At 34.4% G+C, this 23,791-nt stretch overlaps 1 protein-coding gene across 7 annotated transcripts in view; it reads right to left on the bottom strand.

The window, feature by feature from the left end:
* LOC150094318 (cytochrome b5 reductase 4) overlaps positions 1–23,791 on the bottom strand; it is a 266,376-nt gene that overhangs the window by 27,528 nt on the left and 215,057 nt on the right. For 6 of the 7 annotated variants that reach the window (XM_090411979.1, XM_090411980.1, XM_090411977.1 and 3 more), the window contains 2 exons: positions 21,718–21,804; positions 5,936–6,100 (listed from right to left, as the gene is read on the bottom strand). In XM_090411979.1, coding sequence (XP_090268105.1) covers positions 5,936–6,100; positions 21,718–21,804 — 252 coding nt within the window. Of the gene's footprint in view, positions 1–5,935; positions 6,101–21,717; positions 21,805–23,791 lie in introns of those variants that run through there. The other variant, XR_016550236.1, reaches the window with a different exon arrangement.

The raw sequence follows: 23,791 nt of genomic DNA on the forward strand, positions 1-23,791 counted from the left end.
TGTGAAGAAATAGATATTTTCATAACGAAAATACTGTCCCACAACTATCGAATAAAAAATGGATTATGTCTCTTGCATTTATGGTAAATATTACAACGTACCTTAATGAACTTAATTTGAACCTGCAGGGTCAAGGTAAATTACTAGCAGAACTGTTTTCTGACATAAAAGCTTTTGAAGGCAAACTATGTCTGTTGAAGATACATATGATGGAAGAAAATCTACATCAATATATATTAGTTGCAAATATGCATCTACAGTTGAATGGCAAACACAAAAGGAAATTTTTTGTTGGTACTATTGAAGATTTACAAACGGAATTTTTAACAATATTTGTAGATTTTCATAAAAATAGCATCTAAATGCGATTATTTTTGAACCCTTTTAATGCTGACATTCATGACGTACCAAACCAACTACAGATGGAAGGTTTGGAATTATAACACAATGAAACATTAACGAATGCATTTTTGTTAGAAAATGTCCAAATATTTTATTGATGCTTACCAAAAAAATTTGAAGGATTAATCAGTTTCGCAAAGATGATGATAGTCGCATTTTGAAGCAGATACATTTGTAAACAAGTATTTTCTGCCATGAGTTTAAGAAAAAATAAATTTTCTTCTCGACTGATTGATGAATACTTGCATGCTTCGATTCGAATTTGCACCTCGGGTTATAAAGTGGATCTAGATAATTTGGCTATGGGAAAATAATCACAAAAAACACATTAATCAGGGAGACACATATATTGCGATGCATAAATATCTTGCTTTGTTTTTAGGTGATAATTTTTCACTGAGTTTCATCTTCATGATTGTTTCATATCTCGTACTTTAAATATTTCTTTGTTTTTCAAGATTGATATCATAAAAATTGCTAACTTAAGTATTTTTTTTCACTCATTATTTTCTCTTAATTAAATGCTTGTAGCCCAATTATTAAAAATAAAAGTTGAATGTGGCCCACGAGTCTGAAAAGGTTGCCGATCTCTGGTGTAGACAGTTTCAATACTGCATTAAAACTTTATCTAATGTTCTTCCTTCTTTTTGAGTTACCAATGGATGCCCTACATTACATGCTGCAGTCGAGTATAGGATGATTTCTATCCAGACACACCACATTTTATATTTTTATAAATATACCCTCCCCACCACTACCATTGGTTGTAATGTAATGGAGAATGTAATTTTTTCAATAGTAATACTCTAGTGTGAAATTTGTTGTAATAATCATATTCACTCGTCTTTGCTTCTACAAGAATAAAGAAAAATTTACATTAATAAAATCATTTTAAAAAATTTAAAGCTGTTATTAAAACAGCTTGTAACTTATGTTTATTTTATTAAGTACTGCTAAATTTCACCAATGTTTTGTAATGATGATGGAGAGGCCTAAATCCACAGAGTTAAGATGGTCTTCAAAAATCCTATATTTTTTCAGATTTTTTTTTGGTGGTTATTGTGGAAGATTTTTTTTTGACTGCAGTGAATTTTTTTAATGTTGTCTTTCATGATAGTATGAAGCTGAAATCAGGAAAGGGCTTAGACAAAAAACAAAAATATAAGTGCTGATAAAATTGTTGATAGGAAACTAATAATGAACTTTTACTTGTGTCAGATTATCATGTACCACTCCTTTCAGTATATACGAGGGTGTGCTGAAATGTTGTGATAATCACCATGAAGGAAGTGAGGTAGAACCATCTAACTTACACATTATTCTACATATTATCCACGAAGCGTTATACACTTGCTACAACACTGCTGCATCATTTGCAATCCTCTGAGGGAAAAAAAGTCTTTCCCTTGTTTGCACAGACCAGTCCTCAGCTACTGATAGGACAATCATCTGGGGTAAATTTTGTTCTTTTCAAGTGTTTGTTTAAATTTGGGAATAAGAAATAATCAGATGGGGCCAGGTCTGGCAAATAGGTGAGGAAGACATTGAAAGTCCAAGTTTTACTGTCTGTTGGGTTTCATAAGCATGCGAGCAGATGTATTGCTCAGTTTCCCCGTGGCATTTTTCCTTCAGTACCTCCTTCAATTCCTCCAGAGCTGTAAATAAACTGCTGCTGTAACAGTTTTACCTTTTTTTGAGGTACTTGGTAAAAATTACACCGTCCATATCCCAAAAGACAATGGCAAGAACATTCCCTGCTGGCTTTTGAGTTCAGAATGTCTTTGGCCATGAAGAACCTTTGTGTCTCCATGCCATTGACTATTGTTTGGTCTCTGGCTCATAGTGATGAAGCCATGTTTCATCAACAGTCACAATATGAGCCAAAAAATTTGCACCTGATTTCTCAAAATGATCCAAAATCCCTTGAGATGACAGTACACATTCCCTCTCTTGGTCAGCATTCAAACATTTGGGGACCCACTTTGCATGTCCAGATGTTGGTGGATAATGACCCCAACTTGTTCTCTGGATATTCACAGAGTCTTTGCGATGTTTTTAGCTGGTATTTGTCTATCATCAAGGATCATGGCATGAACTACAGTGATGTTTTCAGGTGTGATCGCCGTGGAAAGTCTTTCTGATCTGAGGGCATGTGTTATCTTAGGATGCCCAGTTTTAAACTTGGCCACCCATCTAGCAACTGTTAGATATGATGGGCCCAGTCCCCTAAGTTACACAAAGTTTGGTGAATCTCAGTTGCAGACTTTTCTTACAGCATGAAAAACTTGATGACAGCCTCCACCTGTGTCCTCAAATTTCTTCAAAACCTCTGACACGTCTTCTTATATATCCTAAAAGAAAAATAACAAATTATTACAATTTGTGGGGGTTAAAGGATTTTAAGATATGTTCTTTCTTTTGGTTATATCAGTTGCTTTAATATAATTTTTGTTCTAGGTGCTTATCAGAACTTTTCAGCCCCCCACTAGAAAACAATTTAATAAGAAACTTTCAGAATGATATTTATGGACATCAGTTATTAGAATTTTAATATTAAGATTTTCAAGAAAGAATATTTTCAGTCTTAAAAAGATAGCTAAATTACTGCCTAATAATAGTAATCAATACTAATACAATATATATATATATACCGAATTCTTCATTTACATGATAGATTACTTCCAGAAAAAAACATGTAAAAAAGAATACAGTGCATATGAAAAATAGAAGAATGGTTCCAGATGTGAAAACCCAATATGAACAATAAGTTGTTTTCAAACAAAACATATGAAAATCATTGAACTAAAAAAAAAAAAAAAAAAAAAAATCAGCTAAAGCCTTTTTATTCCCTTATAAGAAGTAGGCAAGGCCGTTTTAGCCCCATCTAACTTGTGGAGATTGAGTGGGCAGTTCAACCTCCACTGGTAGCCAATCAGAGATAGTTGGCCCAAGGCTATCACTAATTAAGTGACACACAGTGAAGAGATGGCTTAACAAGTGCTGCAATCTCGTGGACAATATATTTTAATGTCTGAAATAGTGTGGATTCTGTGGTCAATTTTCTTGAGTTTACAGGAGAAAAAACTCGCTTGCCCATGCCAAAAATCAACTAACTCAGGAACCAGTCGAAAGAAGGCTTCGAAAAATTTCCCCTAGTCGCCAACTAGATTTGAAACCAAGTCTTCCTTTGTGTAGCCAAGTGCCGTGGTGTGCAAACGTCGCATCCACTGAGCTATACAGGCTCTCATTGAATCTCAAATCATTGAATAAAACTATTTAATTTTAATGGAATATTTTTTATTTGAAATAAGTATTTCAAGTATATACATATGTATCTTTCTTAAAGAAAATAGTGTGTCACTAATAAAACAGAAATTCGAAAGGTCCAAATATACCCTCGCATATGGTTATTAGTTAAATTTTATTCGCCGTCACTTTCTGATAGTAGCTGCATTCTTTTGTGTGAACTGGAATTAAATTGCTTCCATCACTTGAAACACTTCGGCCATCCTGTTCATACTGCAATGGCAAGACGTAAAAACGTCTTGCCATTGCAGTATGAACCTTTTTACCAGTAAAAGGAACTAAATTAGTACTGATTTCCAATAATTTTGAAGGTTGATTTTTTTTTACCATGTACTCTGTAATTAATCGATGAGATCCTGTTTTGACTAGATCTTTGTATAATTCTTCATATCACACCATATACGTGACTTCAGTTCATGTTTAAACTGTTCAGCTTATTCAGCATTTGGATCATATGTAAGAAAATGACTCCAATTTAGTAGTCATTTGAAGTCCTCCTTTAATTAATCCTGCAATGAGTGAAATCTCATCATCTCTTTTTTCTTTATCATCGAGATTCTCAAGGACAGCTTCTATTATTTCATCATCATCACTAACAGCCTTGTCAACCATCAATTCTTCAATAACTGCAGAAAAAGGATCATCAAATCCTTCTCTGCCAACTGCATGTGCTAATCTGATGATATTGGGATATTCAGTTGTATGCAAAGGTACAGGGTTTTTCTTTTTCACACATTCTAGCAGTAGCTTTCTAGCATGCATTTAAAGTTGATTGTTTCAATTCTGATAACACTAACTTAGCAAGTTTGATGCAATCCAAAATAGAAAATTTTCTTCCACGCATCAATAACTGTCAGTAAATTATCCTTATCTAGTTTATCCAATATGTATTGGAATGTTCTTCTTATGAAGTTCTGAAGGTAGCGATCACACCCTGGTCTAGTGGTTGCATTAGGTGGCAGAAAACAAAATTCCACATTTGAATGTTCTGAAACAGGAAGGCCAAGCGCATTGCTGTAATCAATAAAACTTTCTTCAAGTCCAGATTTTTTCCCATCAAATAGTGTTTAACTTCTGGAACAAAACATTAATGGAACCCCTCATTAAAAATTTCTTTTGTAACCCAAACTATTTTGTTTGCCTTCAAGTGCACTGGTAATGTGTTAAAATCCACATCTTTCATTGCCCGTGGTCTTAGGGATCAATTAAAGAGTAATGGTTTTAATATACATATCTAATGAAGTATTGCTGTAAAATAATAGTCACACAATCCTTAATTGCTTTAAAGCCACCAACACGTTTTTGCGATTTTGATATATAAGTTCTACTTGGCATTTTTTTTCCAAAAAAGGCCAGTCTCACCTGTGTTCCAAACTTGATGATCAAGCAGTGTAGCCACCATTTTTAATAATTTTGGACAGTTTTGAAAGAAATTTCCTAGCTGCCAGCCAATCTGCAGATGCAGTTTCTCCTTTTATTTTTACATTATGAAGTGCATATCTTTTGAGAAATTTTGTAAGCCAACCTGTGCTTGCAGAAAAAACACAACTGTTGTTTGATGTTGTTGGGTCCTTTTCTGAATCTGTTTGTACAACCGTAATGCATTCTGTTTGATGACATGTCCATCTAAAAGTATTCCTTTTTGTGAGCAATCTTCTATCTACATCACTAGGGCCTTTTTCATCTTCTTTATAATGCCTCTTGTATACGATGACTTGGCACCTAATTTTATTCCATAAAGAACAGATTTTCTAATGGCCTCTTCATTTTTTTAATCATTCTCACGGCAGCTTCGTTCAATCCAAAATATTTCTCTAAGGATGTTGAACCTTCTCCGGCTGCTAAACGATCTAAAATTTGGATCTTAGTTTCTAAAAAAAAAGTTTTTTTCTTTTCTTCTTTCTAACTGAATTATCTGACATCGTGATTAATGGGGCAATGTTAAGAAAATATCTGAAAATAATCAATAATTAATTTGATATTATGCATACAAAACTTAAGCACATATGTATCATTCTAGGAAATGATAATTATAATGGAAATACCATTTTTTAACAGAACTGAATTCAAACAGAAATTTAAAAATAAGTGCCATTTGAACCAGGTTAAAATAAAATTGCTTTTGTTTTCTAAACCATGTTATTTCAAAATCGTGTAAAAAAAAAAGCAGTGTAAAAAGAGAATTAGCTTTAGCTGTATATATATATATATGTGTGTGTGCATTTACCCTAAGGCAGTCTTGGTAAAAGCTGTTGGTCCACATATACATATTAACAGAGATGATTCTGATGTCTCCGGTGGAATGAACTTCTCAAGCATATCAGGACTTATTCTGCCTCTCTCTCCTGACCATTCCTGATGTGGATCTGAGAGAACATGTTTTACTTGAAACCTGCAGGAATAAAGTAAGCCATTAAGACAATTTTTCACATAATATTACGTAACAGTCACAGTGAATGATAAATATTCAACTTTGAAGTCACCAACTAAACTCAGGTGTATCGCAGTTACTTGAATTATAAGAGGACTAATGTGAATTACGCCCATGAAAGCCTATAAACCTGCATAGCATTTGTACCATGGACAGGCTAATAGTTTAGATAATCTTTTTCAAGCCAATTCAACCCTCCAGTGAGCAGGATAGCAATCTCACACCAGTAGAAGAAATTCATGTACCATCTGAAGACATTCACAACATGCATTCCCATTCATAAATTGCACGATGGAATTTACACCCACAGCCTGCTGACAAATGTGAATAACCATTTAATCATTCAGCCAACTAGGCTGGCATATAATTATAACATGTGAATTACACCCGTGAAAACCTGTAAACCTACATAGCATTAGTACCATGGACAGGCTAATAGTTTAGATAATCTTTTTCAAGCCAATTCAATCCTCCAGTGAGCAGGATAGTTATCTCAGTTATTTGGAGTGCTTCATAAAATCTTAAGATAAAATTTCTAGGACTCTGCTATAAAAATATGTAGTATATAAATGAGTTCACTATGGATAGACTTTTTATGCTAGCAAGATCCACCAACAACTTTTCTATTGAATTGCTATCTAACAAAAGATATAGCAGAATCGCATGTCTATTGCAAAAATATATAGATGTGCATTACAGCAAATGGAACTATAACAAAATGACATATTAAAATGAATTACAGAAAAGTCCTAGCCAAAGTTCCATAGAATTGATATTTTTAAGCTTTGCAAATAGCAAAAGTCCAAAACATGGAAATGAAAATCACAATTTCCTAGCAAACAGCAACAAGTAACATCTGTAATGTCATGTGAAAGGAAGTCACCATGCCATGTCGATGGGAAGATAGCTAAGCTAGTTTACACTGATTGACTGCTGCAACTGATAGCTCAGGATACAGTTCTGTTAGTATACTGTGAGTATTCTATAAAATTTATAAGTGCATTTTGTATTATATCCAGAAAATAAAACATGTGGTTACTTATCAGGTAAATGATTTTATTAGGTGTCAGGAGCTCCCAGTTTTTATGAATTAGATAAAATATAATCAAGAATTTAGCTGGGACATATAGAAGAAACCAACTAAATAACACTTATAGTGTTTTAAGTTATACTGCAATAAGAGAAAGCTGCAAACCAAATTTGATATCATAGCTCTTTTTGTTTACATAAAAATTGTAACTTCAGTTGGATACCAAGACATTGGGCTGGATGAAGGGGAGAATAAAAACTTATGAATGCTTTCAATTACAATAAGTGGAAGTAGTATATTAAATTTGGCGACTATTGTTCTTTTTGCTTAGATAAAATTTGCAAGAATTTTGTTCAGACCCTCAAGTGTGTGTGTGTGAGTGAGAATAAAAGCCTATATCTATTAGATTAAATTACAAGAGTATAATTTGGGCCTCCCAGTTAAGGTGAGGAGGGGAGAGTCAAACCTTTTCAACACATTAAACTACGATAAGAGTAAGCTATATGCTAAATTGGGTAATTAGTATATTTTGGTCAGCGCAATTATGCCAGGGAAAGGAGTGTCCTGGGTTCAATTCCCGTTGCTGACATGAGGAGCTTAGGATCTTTCTCAGACATAGCCAAGTTAGCTGGTCTTGGACATGGATTGCAGGGTTTTTCTCACCAGTTTATCCAGGAAATACATTTTCGTCCTGCAAGCACTCACAGCAGCCTTGAAAACTGAACACCTTTACAAACATAGGGCTAACCCCTTATCCTTGTGTATGGTTGCGGTTAAATGAATAGAAAACTTTCAACACTGCAAAGTAAAAGAGGGAAAAAGGAAGAAGAATATTTAGTATTTTGATTTTCCTAAATAATTAAAGTAAAATAGATGAGGTTAGTTAACAGATTAGTGTAGTGGATTAGAGATTGTTGACTGGCAGGTATCAGCAAGTTGTGTATGGAGGAGCAATATCATCCCATATGATGAAAGTCACTGCTGATATACTTCGAGGGTCTGTTTTAGGGTGATTACTGTTTAACTTGTATGTACTATTGGGGATGGTGTGAATGGGAACATGCAGTTGTTCAAAAAAGTTGTGAAGTTAAGAAGAACAGTGAGGTGTAGAGCAAATGATGTGGCTTAACATGAGGATTTGAATAAAGTAGATAACTGAGTAGTGATGCCAAGTTCAATGTTGCCAGGTGTAAAGTATTAAAATTCAGGAAGCAAAGAAGGATGGGATGTAGAGTTAACAATTGGTGCAGATATCTTACAGGAGGTTGAGAAGATGAAGGTTCATAAAGGATCAATCTGGGATAATTGTGGATAAGGACTTAAAATTTAGCAGTCATCATCAAATTCCTGACATTTACCCTCGAGGGATATACAGGATATGATAGTACTATATTAAAATTTACATCATTACTAACTTTCTATCTACAATTTTCCTCCAAATCAATCTACTATCTGCAAGGCTTCAACATTGTCAGATCTTATATTTCTGTCTTCTAAGGCACTTTTTACCATATCAATTAACCTATATCTTGGTCTTCCTCTGGGTCTTTTTCTTGCCAACTAGGCAGAGAACACTTGTTTTGCTAATCTTTCCTCTCCCATTCTGTTTAGGTGACCATCCCATCTGAGATTAGCTCTGCTAACACATTCCTGGATACTAACAATGTCAAGTTCTTTCCTAATATCCTCATTTTTTAATATGATATTGCCATCGATGCCATCTGTTGAGGTTGGTAATTTTTCTCAGGGCTCTCATATCTGCGGTCTCTAGTCTTTGGTCAAGTGTTTTACTTCTAACCCAGCTCTCAGATGTATAAGTTAAAAAGTTAAAACAGGTTTAAACACTGTCTTGTATACAGCTAATTTAGTGTTTTGACTAATTTTTCTCTTATTCCATATAAATTTATACAGTTGACTTCCTACCATACCAGCTTTGTTGATCCTGTTGTCTATTTCCATATTTAATTTACCATCTTCACTAAAAATCGTGCCTAAATAGCTGAAATGTTTTACTTGTTCTACAGGTTCTCCATTCACAATGCAGTTGGTATTTTCAATGCTTCTGAAAATATCTCATAAAGCAAAGAGCTGACATTAATATCTCCAATTTTGATATCAGATTTAATACCACTTTCCTTCATAATATGATCCATATAGATAAAGAATAACAGAGGGGATAATGTACATCCTTGTCTCACACCAGATTTAACATTAAACCATCTTCCTGTACTTCCTTCAATTCTAACTGCTGACTTACAACTCAAATAAAGACTAAGTATTGCTTGATATAATGCCCCATTGACACCATATAACGGTAGCGTATTGAATAGCTTCTTTCTTGGCACATTGTCATATGCCTTTTCCAAATTGACAAAACTTAAATACCGATCTTTGTTATATTCCCATGATTTCTCCACTATTTGTCGTAAAGTGAAGATCTGATCCTGACAGCCTCTATTTGGCCTGAATCCAGCTTGTTCTTCACCAAGCTTTTCTTCCACAAGTCTTCTCAACCGTTTCCCATGTATACTTGCATAGATGCCAAGAACACTCAGTAGGGAAATACCTCTGTAATTCTCACATTCAGTTTTATTTCCCTTTTTATATATGGGTACTATGAGAGCTCTACTCTAATCATCGGGAATTCGTCCCTCTGTGAAGGCTTTCTGAACTATGCAGTGCAGCCACTGTAAGACTCATATACCACCATACTTCAGCATCTCTGGTCGAATATCATCTACTCCTGCTGCCTTTCCACATTTCAAGCCTTTGATGGTTTTTTCTACTTCAAGAATGGATATATATTCCTGATTGCATGCCTGGTCAGTGTTTTTTTTATCAATGTGCTGTCATCACTGCTAGTTTCATTTAGCAATTTTTCAAAGTAATTTCGCCATACATCAAGGGTATCTTTTTCTCCAGTTTTCATGTCACCATTATCATCTCTAATTCCTTTTACAGCACTCTTTCCTCCATTTTTCAACAACCTCCAGAATATCTTGCCACTTTTTTGATATTTATTTTCTATGTTCTTACCAAAGTCTTTCCATGACTTTTGTTTAGCTAGTTTTACACAGTGTTTAACTTTCTTACAATTGTCTCTGTATTCTCTAAGAGCACGAGCTGACTGTTTTGCCAGGAACTTTTGATATGCTTTCTTCTATTCCTTCACTGCCTGTTTAACTTCCTGTGTCCATCGTGGAGTTCTGTTTTTTCTATCCTTGCAGACAACCTTACCACATGCCTCTTTGGCTGAATCAATCAACGTTTTCTTCAGGACTTGCTATTGAATCTCCAAGATTTGATTTCTGTTCTCAAACTCTTTCATTTTTTCTTGAATAATGTTTGTATATTTCAGTCTACAATTCACATCTGAGAGCTGCTCAACTTTTATTCGCTTTAAAACTTTCTTATATGTTCTTCTTTTCAATATGAAATTCAATTTTATCCTGCTCAAGACTAAATGGTGATCACTTCCAATTTCAAATCCTCTGTACACTCTAGTGTCCTGCACCAGAGAGAAAACATCACTATCAACAATAACATAATCAATGAGACTCTTCTTATTCCTTGCATCTTCTCTCTATGTGAATTTGTGTATATTTTTATGCTAGAACATGCCGTTAGTTATAACCAATCCATGTCCTGAACAGAAATCCAACAAGTATTTGCCATTATTATTTGCTTTGCTCTTTTCTCCAAAATATTTTTGTATGTCCGACAATCATTTCCCACTCTGCTATTTAGATCCCCAACAAGGACCAACTTTTGAAATTCTGTCATGATGGTACAACATAACAGAATTTCATGCAGGCTGGGGTGTCGCCCAATTAAACAAGGCCCCCGTTATTTTTCCCAGGGAACCAGAGCAAATAGCGAAAAGTCAGCTACTGGAACTAACCCTAAAACACACCCGAACTCAATATCACCAGAGTTCAAGATCGGTACTATCAACATAAGAAACCTGAATGGCAAAGAAATGGAGCTAGCTGTGAACTGGATAATTACCAGATCGATATAATAGGGGTGACAAACAAAAAAGACAAAACTGGTGCGAACTTTCTGAGCAATGAATCCAAATGTTACATTCAGGCAATGACAATCAAGGAAAAGGAGTAGCCATAGTATTCAACACAAAATACAAGGCTAACCTTCTTAAATGGAAGGCAGTCTCAAGTAGAGTGATGTGGGCAAATATCAGAATAGGGAACTGGACAATGAGACTTATTTGTGCCTATGGTCCCACAGAAGGTTCTGCTAAGGTAGAAGGGAAGGAATTTTTTTGAGGCTTTAGAGAAAGCAACTGACAATGAAAAATTAGATACCTAACAGGGTGCACCACAAGAAGGTGAGGATTGGACATTAGGTCAAAAACCCTGGTCGGTTCTCCGTATTCCTTTAAAGAAGTGTTTCTCAACATGGGGTGTATGCCCCACGGGGGGGGGGGGGGGCAATTAGAAAATGATTTTGCATTCGTCACCTCATCACTGATATACTCAAAACACTCACCATTGTCGGCAAATGGGAGAACATCAAAATCTTTGAAGCATTGAGGTGGGGCATGACCCAAGAACGTTGGGAAATACTGCTTTAAAGCTCTGTGGAGATCCCCTCTCAGTTATACAGCTTTGACCTTTAAGCACCCCAATTTATCAGTCACATTTCTAAAATTGTGAGGGCAACACAATGGTTATGACAGCGATGTGAAGCTCTGATATGCAAAACTAATGAGATTGTGATTCCTTTGTATAAGTCCTTGATCAGACCACATGTGCACAGATTTGGTCTCCTGGATTTCAAAAGGATGAAGAGGTACTGAAAATGGTCCAGAAATGGTTAACTAAGGTGGTTTCTGGGATGATGAATATGAAAAAAAATTGTGGAAATGCAATAGGAGGAGGGTGGGGGATATGATTAATATATGTAAGTTTTTATATATGTAAGTACGTAATTAATATATATACATATAAGGTTTTATTGCCAGATTATTATAAAAGATGTTTTTCATAGAATGGGGAAAGAACAAGAGGCCATCCCTGGAAGTGATGTGGGGGTAGGGGACAAGCAGGGGAGTAAGGAGTGTTTTTTTGGAATGTAATGTTTGAGTGTGTCTGTGGAAAGTGCAGCGATGGTGAATGAGTTTAATCTCTCTGCTGGCCAAAGTGGATGACATATATACATCAAGATTTTTCAAGGATCAAAACATGAGCAGCTTTCTACCTTTTATCATCTAATTACCTTAATCTACCATTAATCCCTTAACAACAATTGTAGATCCATTAAAAAAATTATGAGTCCACTTGGCATACAGTATACTGTTTTAGTTGGGATTTCCTTTATTAGACTTTGTCCTTCAATATTTTCCCTTTCTGGTTTAACAATTTATTTATTTAATTTCTTTGCAAAGATAAAAACGAATTTCATGCATGTGTGAAAATAAAATAAATTATCTATTTTGAAATATGACAATAGACAATCACGCCTAGCAATGAATTTATTTACTAATAATCAATTTACTGTCATTTTTTCATATCAGTTCAATAAAACAAGATAATTTAATTATGTTTCATTTTAAGACAATACTTACTTGCAGAAATTATTTTTGCGCTATTCAAATTCTTGTGCTAAAATTATTATGGTAAATATTGCTATAAGTAGTGTGTTCTTCACAAACAGCATTCACTAAAATAAACGATTTTAGCTTTTTTTTCTTTCATTGCAAAATCCCATTATATGCATTCATTGTAAATTCATTATAATGGAATTGAGACTTTTTTTTTTAATATCAAAAATTTATATCCAGTGATATTTCAGAACTCAGTCTCTATAAAATTTAATTTATAAATTTGGCAGAGTAAGAGATTAACAATAACTAATAATAAAATAGAACAATTATAACAATATATTAAAAGTTATGTGAATAGAATCTTAGCAACCTCAGCATACGATTATTTTTCTTTCCTTATGAAGTCGAGAACTTTCACCTTTTACACTCTCCTCTGAATTGCCAGCATCACTGCTCTTGTGTTTTGAGGCCATTATTAAGTAAAATAAGGATTGCTTGAGTCAACTGTTGCAATACTGTAACAGTCGATCAAATAACCGAGATGGCTAATGGGCGGGTAGCATATACAGTGCAGCATGGATATACTGGACAAAGGGATGATTCACCCCCCCCCCCCTGTGAGACAGTGCAAGATTTCGTCACGTTACTCAGAACGGTGCATAATTTAAAACTTTTGAATTGTTTATTTTTAGAATTTTCCATTTAGTATTTTCAGGGTGGCGGTAACTGAAACTGTAGAAAGTGAGCCAGTGGATAAGGGGGAGGGGATTACAGTATTATATTTTTGTTTGTTGCTGTTTTTGTAGGATGTATTTTATTATTGTATATTAACAATAGTATCTGATGATTAACTGCTGTAGACAGATATGGTGAAAATGTCTGAAACACATCCTATGTTACAAAATAATTCAAAATTTATGCTCATTTTGAAAACTTCCAGTTGTATCCCTTATTATTATAATAATGGATATTATTCTGTTCTAGGAACTGAATTATGAATAACTACGTTGTCTAATTTTCTATTAATTTGAAAGTTTTCACTAAATAGTCATATTTAAAAATACAATTGAACCTCGAGGAACACGGGTTTGAATGGTTCAGTTTATACACAGTTTTTTTTTTTTGAATAAATATACTGGAAATTTTTTTGGAGATTTGTGACAATTTAAAAAACTCGCCAATGAACTGAGTAGCCTAGAAATATAGAAAAAATTAATAAAAAGTAAGGTATGTCGTGAATGCATAAAATGTAGATACTAGTCTATTTTATCATTTACTACTATAAAGTATACACAAATCTATCATAAGAAGATAAAATTTATCTAAACTTATGCACATAAACGCTTACAGACCATACATGGCCATTTGCAGTCAAGAGAAATGTAAACAAACATAAGGATGCAGATTAAATCATAACGGAACAAAATTAACTGTTACTAAAACAGCTAATTTAATTAATTAATTAGCATTTGTTCTAGTAGCTGATTTTTTGCTGATCGCCCTGGTTCCCTGGGCGAATAGTGAAAAGCAACGGGTGGGCCTTGCTTAACCAGGTGACGCCCCAGCCAGCATGCAATTCTGTCATGTTGTACCGTCATTTTATATTTTATTAATCCTAAAACACATCCCAACTCAACATCTGGTGATGTTGAGTTGGGATGTATACTATCAACATCACCAGAGTTAAAGATCAGTACTATCAACATAAGAAGCCTGACTGGCAGAGAAATGGAGCTAGCTGAGGAATTGGATAAGTACCAGATCGACATAATAAGGGTGACTGAAACAAAAAAGACAAAATCTGGTGAGATTTTTCTGGGCAATAAATACAAAGTGTTATATCCAGGCAATGACAACCAAGGAAAAGGAGGAGTAGCCATAGTATTCAACACAAAATACGAGGCTAATCTTCTTGAATGGCAGTCAGTCTGAAGTAGAGAAATGTGGGCAAATATGAGAATGGGGAACTGGACAATGAGACTTATTTGTGCCTATGGTCCCACAGAAGGTTCTACTAAGGTAGAAGTGGAGGAATTTGTTGAGGCTTTAGAAAAAGCAACTGACACAATGAAAAAGGAAAAGTTGGTCCTTGTTGGGGATCTAAATAGTAGAGTAGGAAATGATTGTGAGACATACAAAAATATTTGGGGAAAATTTGGAGAAAAGAGCAAAGCTAATAATAACAGCAAATAACCTGTTGAATTTCTGCTCAGGACATGAAATGATTATTACTAACACAATGTTCCAACATAAAAATGTGCACAAATTCACATGGAGAGAAGAGGCAAGGAATAAGAAAAGTCTCATTGACTATGTTATTGTTGACAGTGATGTTTTCTCCCTGGTGCATGACACTAGAGTGTACAGAGGATTTGAAATTGGAAGTAATCACCATTTAGTCTTGAACAGAATAAAACTGAATTTCAAAAAGAAGAACATGTAAGAAAGTTGTTTTAAAGCAAATAAAAGTTGAGCAGCTCTCAGGTGTGAACCGTAGACTAAAATACACAAACATTATTCAAGAAAAAATGAAAGAGTTTGAGAACAGGAACCAAACCTTGGAGATCCAGTAGCAAGCCCTGAAGAAAACATTGATTGATTCAGCCAAAGAAGCATGTAGTGAGGTTGTCTGCAAGGATAGAAAAATCAGAACTCCATGGTGGACACAGGAAGTTAAACAGGCAATGAAGGAAAAGAAGAAAGCATATCAAAAGTTCCTGGCAAATAAGTCAGCTCGTGCTCTTAGAGAATACAGGGACAAATGTAAGAAAGTTAAACACTGTGTAAAACTAGCTAAACAAAATAAATTTAGTCTAATCCTTTATCCAAGTGTGAGCAAACAAAGTTTGTGCCTGAAAATATCTTCAGGACTGAGGTAAGGTAGTACAACACCGGGAAACTCACAGCAAAGGTGGATCAAGCTCTCAACTCTTGTCTCAGTATCTCCCATAATGCACAGCACATCTCATTGCGGACATATATACTGTTATGCATTAAGGGGGGGGGGCACTACCCATACCGGTTTCGACCTTTATTGAGATCACGTCAGTGGGAGCCAGGCCCAGAGTGGAGATACTAAGGCAGAAGCGATAGGAGAGGTCATCCTCACCTATAAGAGTTGCCAAAAGGTGTGCCACCTTATTATTAAATTACTCTAGATTTAGAGAAAGATGTTGAAAGTTTACTTTTTGCTTGGTTAGACTATAATAAATTTAGTTTAATCTTTTATCCAAGTGTGAGCAAACAAAGTTTGTGCCTGAAAATATCTTCAGGACTGAGGTAAGGTAGTACAACACCAGGCAACTTGCAGCAAAGGTGGATCAAGTTCTCAACTCCTTGTCTCAGTATCTCCCTTAATGCACAGCACATCTCCTTGGGCTATAAATACATCAGTTATAAACAAAAGTCAGGGAAAGACTTTGGTAAGAACATAGAAAATAAATATCAAGAAGGTGGCAAAATATTCTGGAGGTTGTTGAAAAAACTCCAGAATATTTTAGAGATGATAAAGGTGACATGAAAACCAGAGAAAAAGATATCTTTGATGCATGGAGTAATTACTTTGAAAAATTGCTAAATGACAGCACAGTGATAAAAAACACTGACCAGGCATGCAATCAGGAATACATATTCATACTTGAAGTAGAAAAAGCCATCAAAAGTCTGAAATATGAAAAGACAGCTGGAGTACATGATATTCGACCAGAAATGCTCAAGTATGGAGATATAAAAGTTTTATAGTGGCTGCACTGCACAGTTCAGAAGGCCTGGACAGAGGATGAATTCCAGATGATCGGAGTAGAGTTCTCATAGTATCCATATATAAAAATGGAAATAAAATGTTATTTGTGTGGCGCAATCGGTAACATGCTTGCTTGTGATGATTCGTACATGTGTCTGACTAGTTTGAGGATACTGTGTATGGGCGGTCTGAAGCATGGAATTTTTTTGGCCAGCCTGGCTGGCAGAGTGGTTAGCATATCTGCTTTCCAGCCAAAAGGCTGTGGGTTTGAATCCCACTGTGGCCATGGATCTTTGTGATTCTGTGGAAATACTAGTGGTGGTGGTGGTGGTAGATGGCATTGGTGTTCGGTCCGTTGGTAGATTGAATGCTGTAGAAATAGTTGTGAACCGAATTTTCACTTTACGACAAATAGTTGAAAAATCATAGGAATATAACAAAGATCCATGTTTAAGTTTTGTAGATATGGAAGAGGCATATGACAAGGTGTCAAGAGAGAAACTATTCAAAATGCTACAGTTGTATGGTGTCAATGGGGCATTATATCAAGCAATACTTAGCAATTAGAATTGAAGGAAGTACAGGAAGACAGCTGTAGTTCCTTCAATAATTCTGGTGTCAGACAAGGATGTACATTATCCCCTCTGTTATTCTTTATCTATATGGATCACATTATGAAGGAAAGTGGTATTAAACCTGATATGAAAATTAGAGATATTAATGTCAGCTCTTTGCTTTATGCAGATGATGTTATACTTCTAAATAAATCCACTACAAGTCTGCAAGATTACCTGACTTACTGAATAACTGTTGTAACAGATATGGTATGAAGGCCAGTAATAACAAGCCAAAGACAATGAAAATAGGCAGAAGTATTGAAAGTATCAACTGCATTGTGAATGGAGAACCTATAGTACAAGTAAACATTTCAGCTACTTAGGTACAATTTTTAGTGAAGATGGTAAATTAAATAGGGACAACAGGATCAACAAAGCTGGTATGGTAGGAAGTCAACTGAATAAATTTATATGGAATAAGAGAGAAATTAGCCAAAACACTAAAGTAGCTGTATATAAGACAAAACCATTCAAACCAGTTTTAACTTACGGATCTGAGAGCTGGGTCAGAAGTAAAACACTTGACCAAAGACTAGAGACTGCAGATATGAGAGTCCTGAGAAAGATTAGGGGCATGAACAGATGGCATCAATGCCAATATCATATTAAAAATGAGGATATTAGGAAAGAACTTGACATTGTCAGCATCCAGGAATGAACTAGCAGAGCTAATCTCAGGTGGTATGGTTATTTAAAACAGAATGGGCAAGGAAAGATTAGCAAAACAGGTGTTCTCTGGCAGGTTGGCAGGAAAATGACACAGAGGAAGACCAAGATATAGGTGGATTGATATGGTAAAAATGTACCTTAGAAGATAGAAATATAAGATCTGAAAATGTTAGGTCTTGACAGGTAACAGATTGATTTGGAGGAAAATTGTAGACAGGAAGTTAGTAATGATGTAAATTTTTCATGTAGTACTATCATAATATCCTGTACATCCCTTGAGGGTACATGTCAGGAACGTGATGATGATGATTAATTAGCATGAAATAAAAATTTTATAATGATTCATTCATATTCCAAATAGCAATCCCATCGATTGCACTAGGCTACCATAAAAGCAATCATATTGCTGCATCTTCATTATCAATGCATGAATTGTTATACCTGTAAATAAATATGAATTTCTTTTTCAGATTATCTTTTCATTTTCGATGTATAGTATTGGCAGTACATATAACATTTACAGTGTTTTGTATCATATAAGACAATATTGATGTACGTACTGATAAACATATGATTCATCTTGTAAATAGACATAAACTTGGGGTATTGATAAATACAGTACAGTACTGTAAATGTATTTTCACTTCCTTATGAGTTTCTTTATTAACATTTTCTTTTCACTAACTTACTGTATTGTAAGAATATAGTATATAATACATACATACCATACAAAATATATGTTATTCGACTGTTTATGTTATAGGTAAGGCTTCTGATCAACAGTAGGCTATTAATAAAGTTTTTGGGGAGTCAAAAGTTGTACGCGAATTTTCGAACAAAGTGGGGAGTCGGTGACCCTAATCCCCACGTTGTTCAAGGGTCAACTGTATATATAAAATTAATAAATATAGGGCAACAAAAATCCTAAGTCCATCCATGGATAGACCACAGTAAAGCAAAGCTTTATGAAAAAACCTTTTGTGGGTGGGAGCCACATAAAAATATATATAATCCAGAAATCCTATTCAAAAGACTAACCATAGAAATTTTTCAAGTTAATTCTGGACTTCAATAAGTGGAGCAGTAGTATCACACAGGCAATAATAACAAGCAATTTAACAAAGTTTTAGGATAGATGAATTTCATCTCTTGGTGTGAGGTTAAAGGAAGTCTTTAATGAGACTAAAGGAGGTCTTATGTGGTTTGAAAAATTTTCATGTTTAGTCTCTGCAACATATAATTTCTCAACTATCTTCACTATTACTCTGCCGAGAGTAGTAATGTGTATACCACAGGTTTATGTGGGTTAGAGTCACATAAAAAAAATATAAAAAAACTGAGAATGCAAGGAACTACATGTAAAAGGAAAGCAAATTTTTACATATCCATTATACATGTAGTTTCAATCAGAAATGCAAGTTTTCTTTTAGTTATCCAAACATGTATATTAGAATCCATTATTTATCTCAACTACCCAAATTACATAATGCAAGACTCTAACTGCGCTAAATGTCAAACTTATTTGATGTTTCAACCATTCTCAAAACATGTTTATTTGAACACCATTTTCCTTCAGGCAAAAGAGGGTAAAAGGAAGATGAGATTGTCCTTCAATATTGATTTTTTTTTTTTTTCAGTGTAATTTCCTGCCAGTAAGGTCAATCTGTCTCAGTGTCTAATAGCAAATGAATTCTCCTTTTTCACTTCGATAGACAATGTTGGGGATGAAGTACTTGCTACTGGCAACTGTATATCACTCAAATATTACAAGTGGAGTGTTCACAGAGCTCAGTAAATGCTGGGATCATTACTAATCAATTTTTATATTATCCATGTACTGCAGGGAGATACTGAGTTGTTTGAGGATAATGCAAAGCTAGGAAAAGTCCTTACAAATAGTACTGATGTAGCGCTTCAAGATTTCAATGTAGTGGAGATAACAATTTAACTAAATATAAGGGTTTGAATTTTTGGATCCACAGGCAGAATTACTTCCTATCAAGTTCCTCCAACATTCTGTTGGAGGAACTTGATAGGAAGTAGAGAAGATAAGAGGTCATGAGTAATTATGGATATAGAACTGAAAGTCACCTGAATTTGAAAGGGATGAAGGAACTTTAACATGGATACAAAGGCAAGTAACAAAAAAGATATCAGGACTGTTGCTATAAAGGTAAAATAAGGATATGTAGCCAGTAGAGACTGCAAAACTGAAGATGGAAGGGTGATATGACTGAGGCACATAAGCTGATGAAAATGATTATCATATGGATATGGGAGGGGGTGGGATTTTTCTAAGGGTGAACCAAAGAGACAGGAAAAGAAGAAGAGGGCACTGCTGCAAGTTGTGCAACCCCTTGCACAACTTGCAGGGGTAAGGAGGCAAATGTAAGTTTGTGTGTGTGCACAATTTCAGATCAAAAGACTAAATAGTATGGAGATTTCTTCATTTATATAGTAATCTTCTCACTGTGACTCTCAGTCTCATGCTATTTTTTTTAGAAATATAACACTTACTGCAAAGCTTGGGGACACTTAATCTTGGCAAAAGGTGCCCTCTTGCTAAGAGATGTGGGTAAGTGATTAAGAAGAAAGAAGTCTATTAATATGTTTCTTAAAGCATTGGGAATTGTAATCAGTGGGAAAAACAGTATAGGCAAGATTGTTCAAAAGAACAAAGGTAGATGGAATGAAGATGATAAATTCATTTGGAATGACTGGAGATAGACAGTGGATGGATGTTGAACAGCTAAATAAAGATGATGTAGAGATATTGCAGGATGATTTAAATAGACTGATGGCATAAGCAAAGGAGAACAGTTATCAGTTGAATTAGCAAAGGGTAAGGTTATGCATTTAATATGAAAATGCGTACCCTACAGCCCAGTTCCATTAGTGTAGCCTAATTGTATGCTACACTGACAGAACTGAGCTGCAAGAAATTCAAGGCTAGAGATCTTGGGATAGTGGTGGATAGGAGGTCGAACTTCAGAGGATATATTGCAAAAGTAGCTTAAATAGTTCACGAGATTACCTGATTACCGAAAAACACATAAGTAGGTTATTTATACCTCTTGATAAGTCTTCAATATGGCACCTGGATCTCTGTACACAGATCTGCTTACCTAGGGTTGTTGGGGATGAGAAAGAGGCAGAGAGAATCCAGAAGTGGCTGACCAAGATGGTGGAGCAGGTCTGCAGAATGTTCTTTATGAGGAAAGATTGACGATTTATGAGTTACAGAAATTAATTAAGAAGCAGAAAATTGGAGGTGGGAGAATGGGATAAAGACATGTCAAGTTACTTAAAAGATTTTATGAGATTAATAGAAGGAATTTTTCAGTATGAATAATGGAGGTGAAGGATCATCCCTGGAAATTGAGAAAGTGTTAAGCAAATGCCTGAAGACAAGTTTTTTTTCATTGGAGAGTGGTGAATGAGTGTAAGGGCTGGCCAGTCAGTTTTGAGTGCTTTATCGGTGAATGAATTCAAAGTGAAGAACGACAAGCTTTGTGTGAATGATGGTTAGCTCCTGGTGAAATGTTTAATGGCCTATCATGATAAGTCTAGACTCCATGGAGATGCTTATGCAATATTAAATAACAATATTGTGCCACAAAGTATTCTTTATTTGTTCATTACAACAGATTGCAGCTTTCATTTTCATTTATAATTTTAATTTTTCTTTCTAATGAAAAGGCCATGCCTTTATTAAATACTATTAAAAAACTAGACACCACAGAATAGAATAAAAAAATCCTAAAAAGAAATTCCAGAAAAATTGGTGGGGATGGTGGCGTAATTTTATCTTCTTAGTTTCTGCTAAGAGACTGCACTTAGGCAGCCAAAATTTCATGCTATCAGACGTTCATATTTCATGGTATGTTTTATCTGAAAACACGTTATTTCAAATACCTACTTGGAAACACCTTATTTCAAATTTAAAATTATTACCTGTTTTCTCTTTCTGCAAGTTTATCCAGTTTTTCTTTCCATAAAATATCTTTTTCTGTCTTATTAAAAAATAAAAGCTTCACCATCCTGAAATAAAACATTAAGAATAATTTGAGAAATAATTCATTTTCTTGAAGGTATTATACAATATAAACTGGCCAATAAAATAAATTCATTTTTCAAGTTCTCGACTTGAAAAATGAATTTATTTTATTGGCTAGTTTACTGAAAATTCATTTTTCAAGTTTAGAGAAGCATCAGTATAAAAGCAAAGAATATCAATAACCTGCTCGACAAATTATGTCAAATCTTACTCACCGAGCAAAAAATGTACTTACTCAAGATCCCCTCCCCCCCTTTTATTTTAATGATATGTCCCAATAAGTCAGTAGGAGCTCCATAAAGCGATTAGTAGTGCTCTATCGCAGTTAAAGAAGATCTTTCTTAGTGTAAGGACCATTTAAAAAAGAAAAAGTCAATAAATAGTAAATTTAATAGTAATACATTTATAGGAATGTATAGTAAAATATTACTATAAACAATTATAGTAATGTTTTATTGTAATTGTTTTCTATAAAAGTAAAAACAACATTGATTTTCTAGAAAATATAATTTATTAAATTCATTTTTGTTACTAGATTCTAGTAACAAAAATTAATGGCCTTTTATATTATGAATGTTCTTCATTGTATTTTAAAGTTAAAAACTGTTTAGAAAGTTATTTTTTATTAAATAATAAATGTTCTGTTTTGTTCACTCTACATCTACTTGCCATGGTGCATAAGCGTATTTATGCAGCCCTGCCAATAACGGTATATTAAATATCCATGTTTCTCTAGGCCATTCTCAGACTTAAATATCTAATTCTACGAGATTACACAGAAGTTTCCTCTAGTGATTATCCTTTCAACAAAAAGAATATTTTCATAAATCTGATTTATGAGGCCATTCCCAGACTTAAATATCTAATTCTATGAGATTACACAGAAGCTTCCTCAGTGATTATCCTTTCAACGAAAAGAATATTTTCATAAATCTGATTTACAACAGATTAAGAGAGAAAGTAAGTACTCCATTAAATTTTGGAGCAGTTTCCCAAAACATATAGTTTAATTTTGAATTAAATGAAAGACAGGTCAGTCATATCCAAATGTGATCTCATTCCTTCTGAAACAGAAGGAAACTGGTAGATGGGGATTATTTTGAGAATGAGGAGGGGTGAACTTTAGTAAGAAGGATTAAAAATGAAAAGAAGAAGGGATAAATGGAAAAAGGGATGATGATGGAAAGGAATTTATAGAGAGGATTAGACTGGCTGGAATTATGGCCAAAACAACTAAGCTAAGAGATCAATGTACTATATTGGTTAATCACATGTATGCATTTTTCTCAGGCTGGTTTTCCTATAGGATGGAAAAACTTGAGTTTCCAGGAGTAAAGACCTTACCACCTCTAAGACCAAGAAACATACCTTCAATTGAAAAGTCTTCATAAAAATTCCTTAAATCCTAGAAGGAAATTCCAATCTAACTGAAGAGGAAATGCTGTGATGACATCTTTGTGACTGTTCTATAGAGAAGCTAATTTAAAGAGAAAGATAAACAAAGAAAGCAGAGACTGTGGAATGGAAAATTTAACACAAGTGAATTATGTCCTTTTATGTGTGAGTCTTCAAACCAAGGCTGGTGAAGAAAGAAGATATTCTACAAAAAAGACATTTTATGGAAAGAAAATGTTGGATAACTTTCCTTCATTCTTTCTTCATTGACCTCAGTAAAAGATAGTACATGAAAGATTCACTTTCTTTTTACGGAGTTTCTTTCTCTATTTTATTCTTTTGTCCATCATATGTTACTCCATATGCTCTTTTCTTTTCTAGCTCTTCTTACTAACAATTTATCCCTTTTTACTCTTCAAAAAACTCCAGCTACAAGCTTCCTTCACTTCTAATAGAAAATAAGATTACACCACAGATGGGTAATTGCATTTTTCATGTAATTTCAAATTAAACTGTGTTTTAGTAGACTACCATGAGATAAAATATCTTTGTTACATAACTTTTTTTGTAATTTCA

Source organism: Typopeltis vanoorti, chromosome 22 (genome assembly GCF_054136105.1).
Source record: "Typopeltis vanoorti isolate ZY-2024b chromosome 22, IOZ_Tvanoo_1.0, whole genome shotgun sequence".
Lineage (NCBI taxonomy): Eukaryota > Metazoa > Arthropoda > Arachnida > Uropygi > Thelyphonidae > Typopeltis > Typopeltis vanoorti.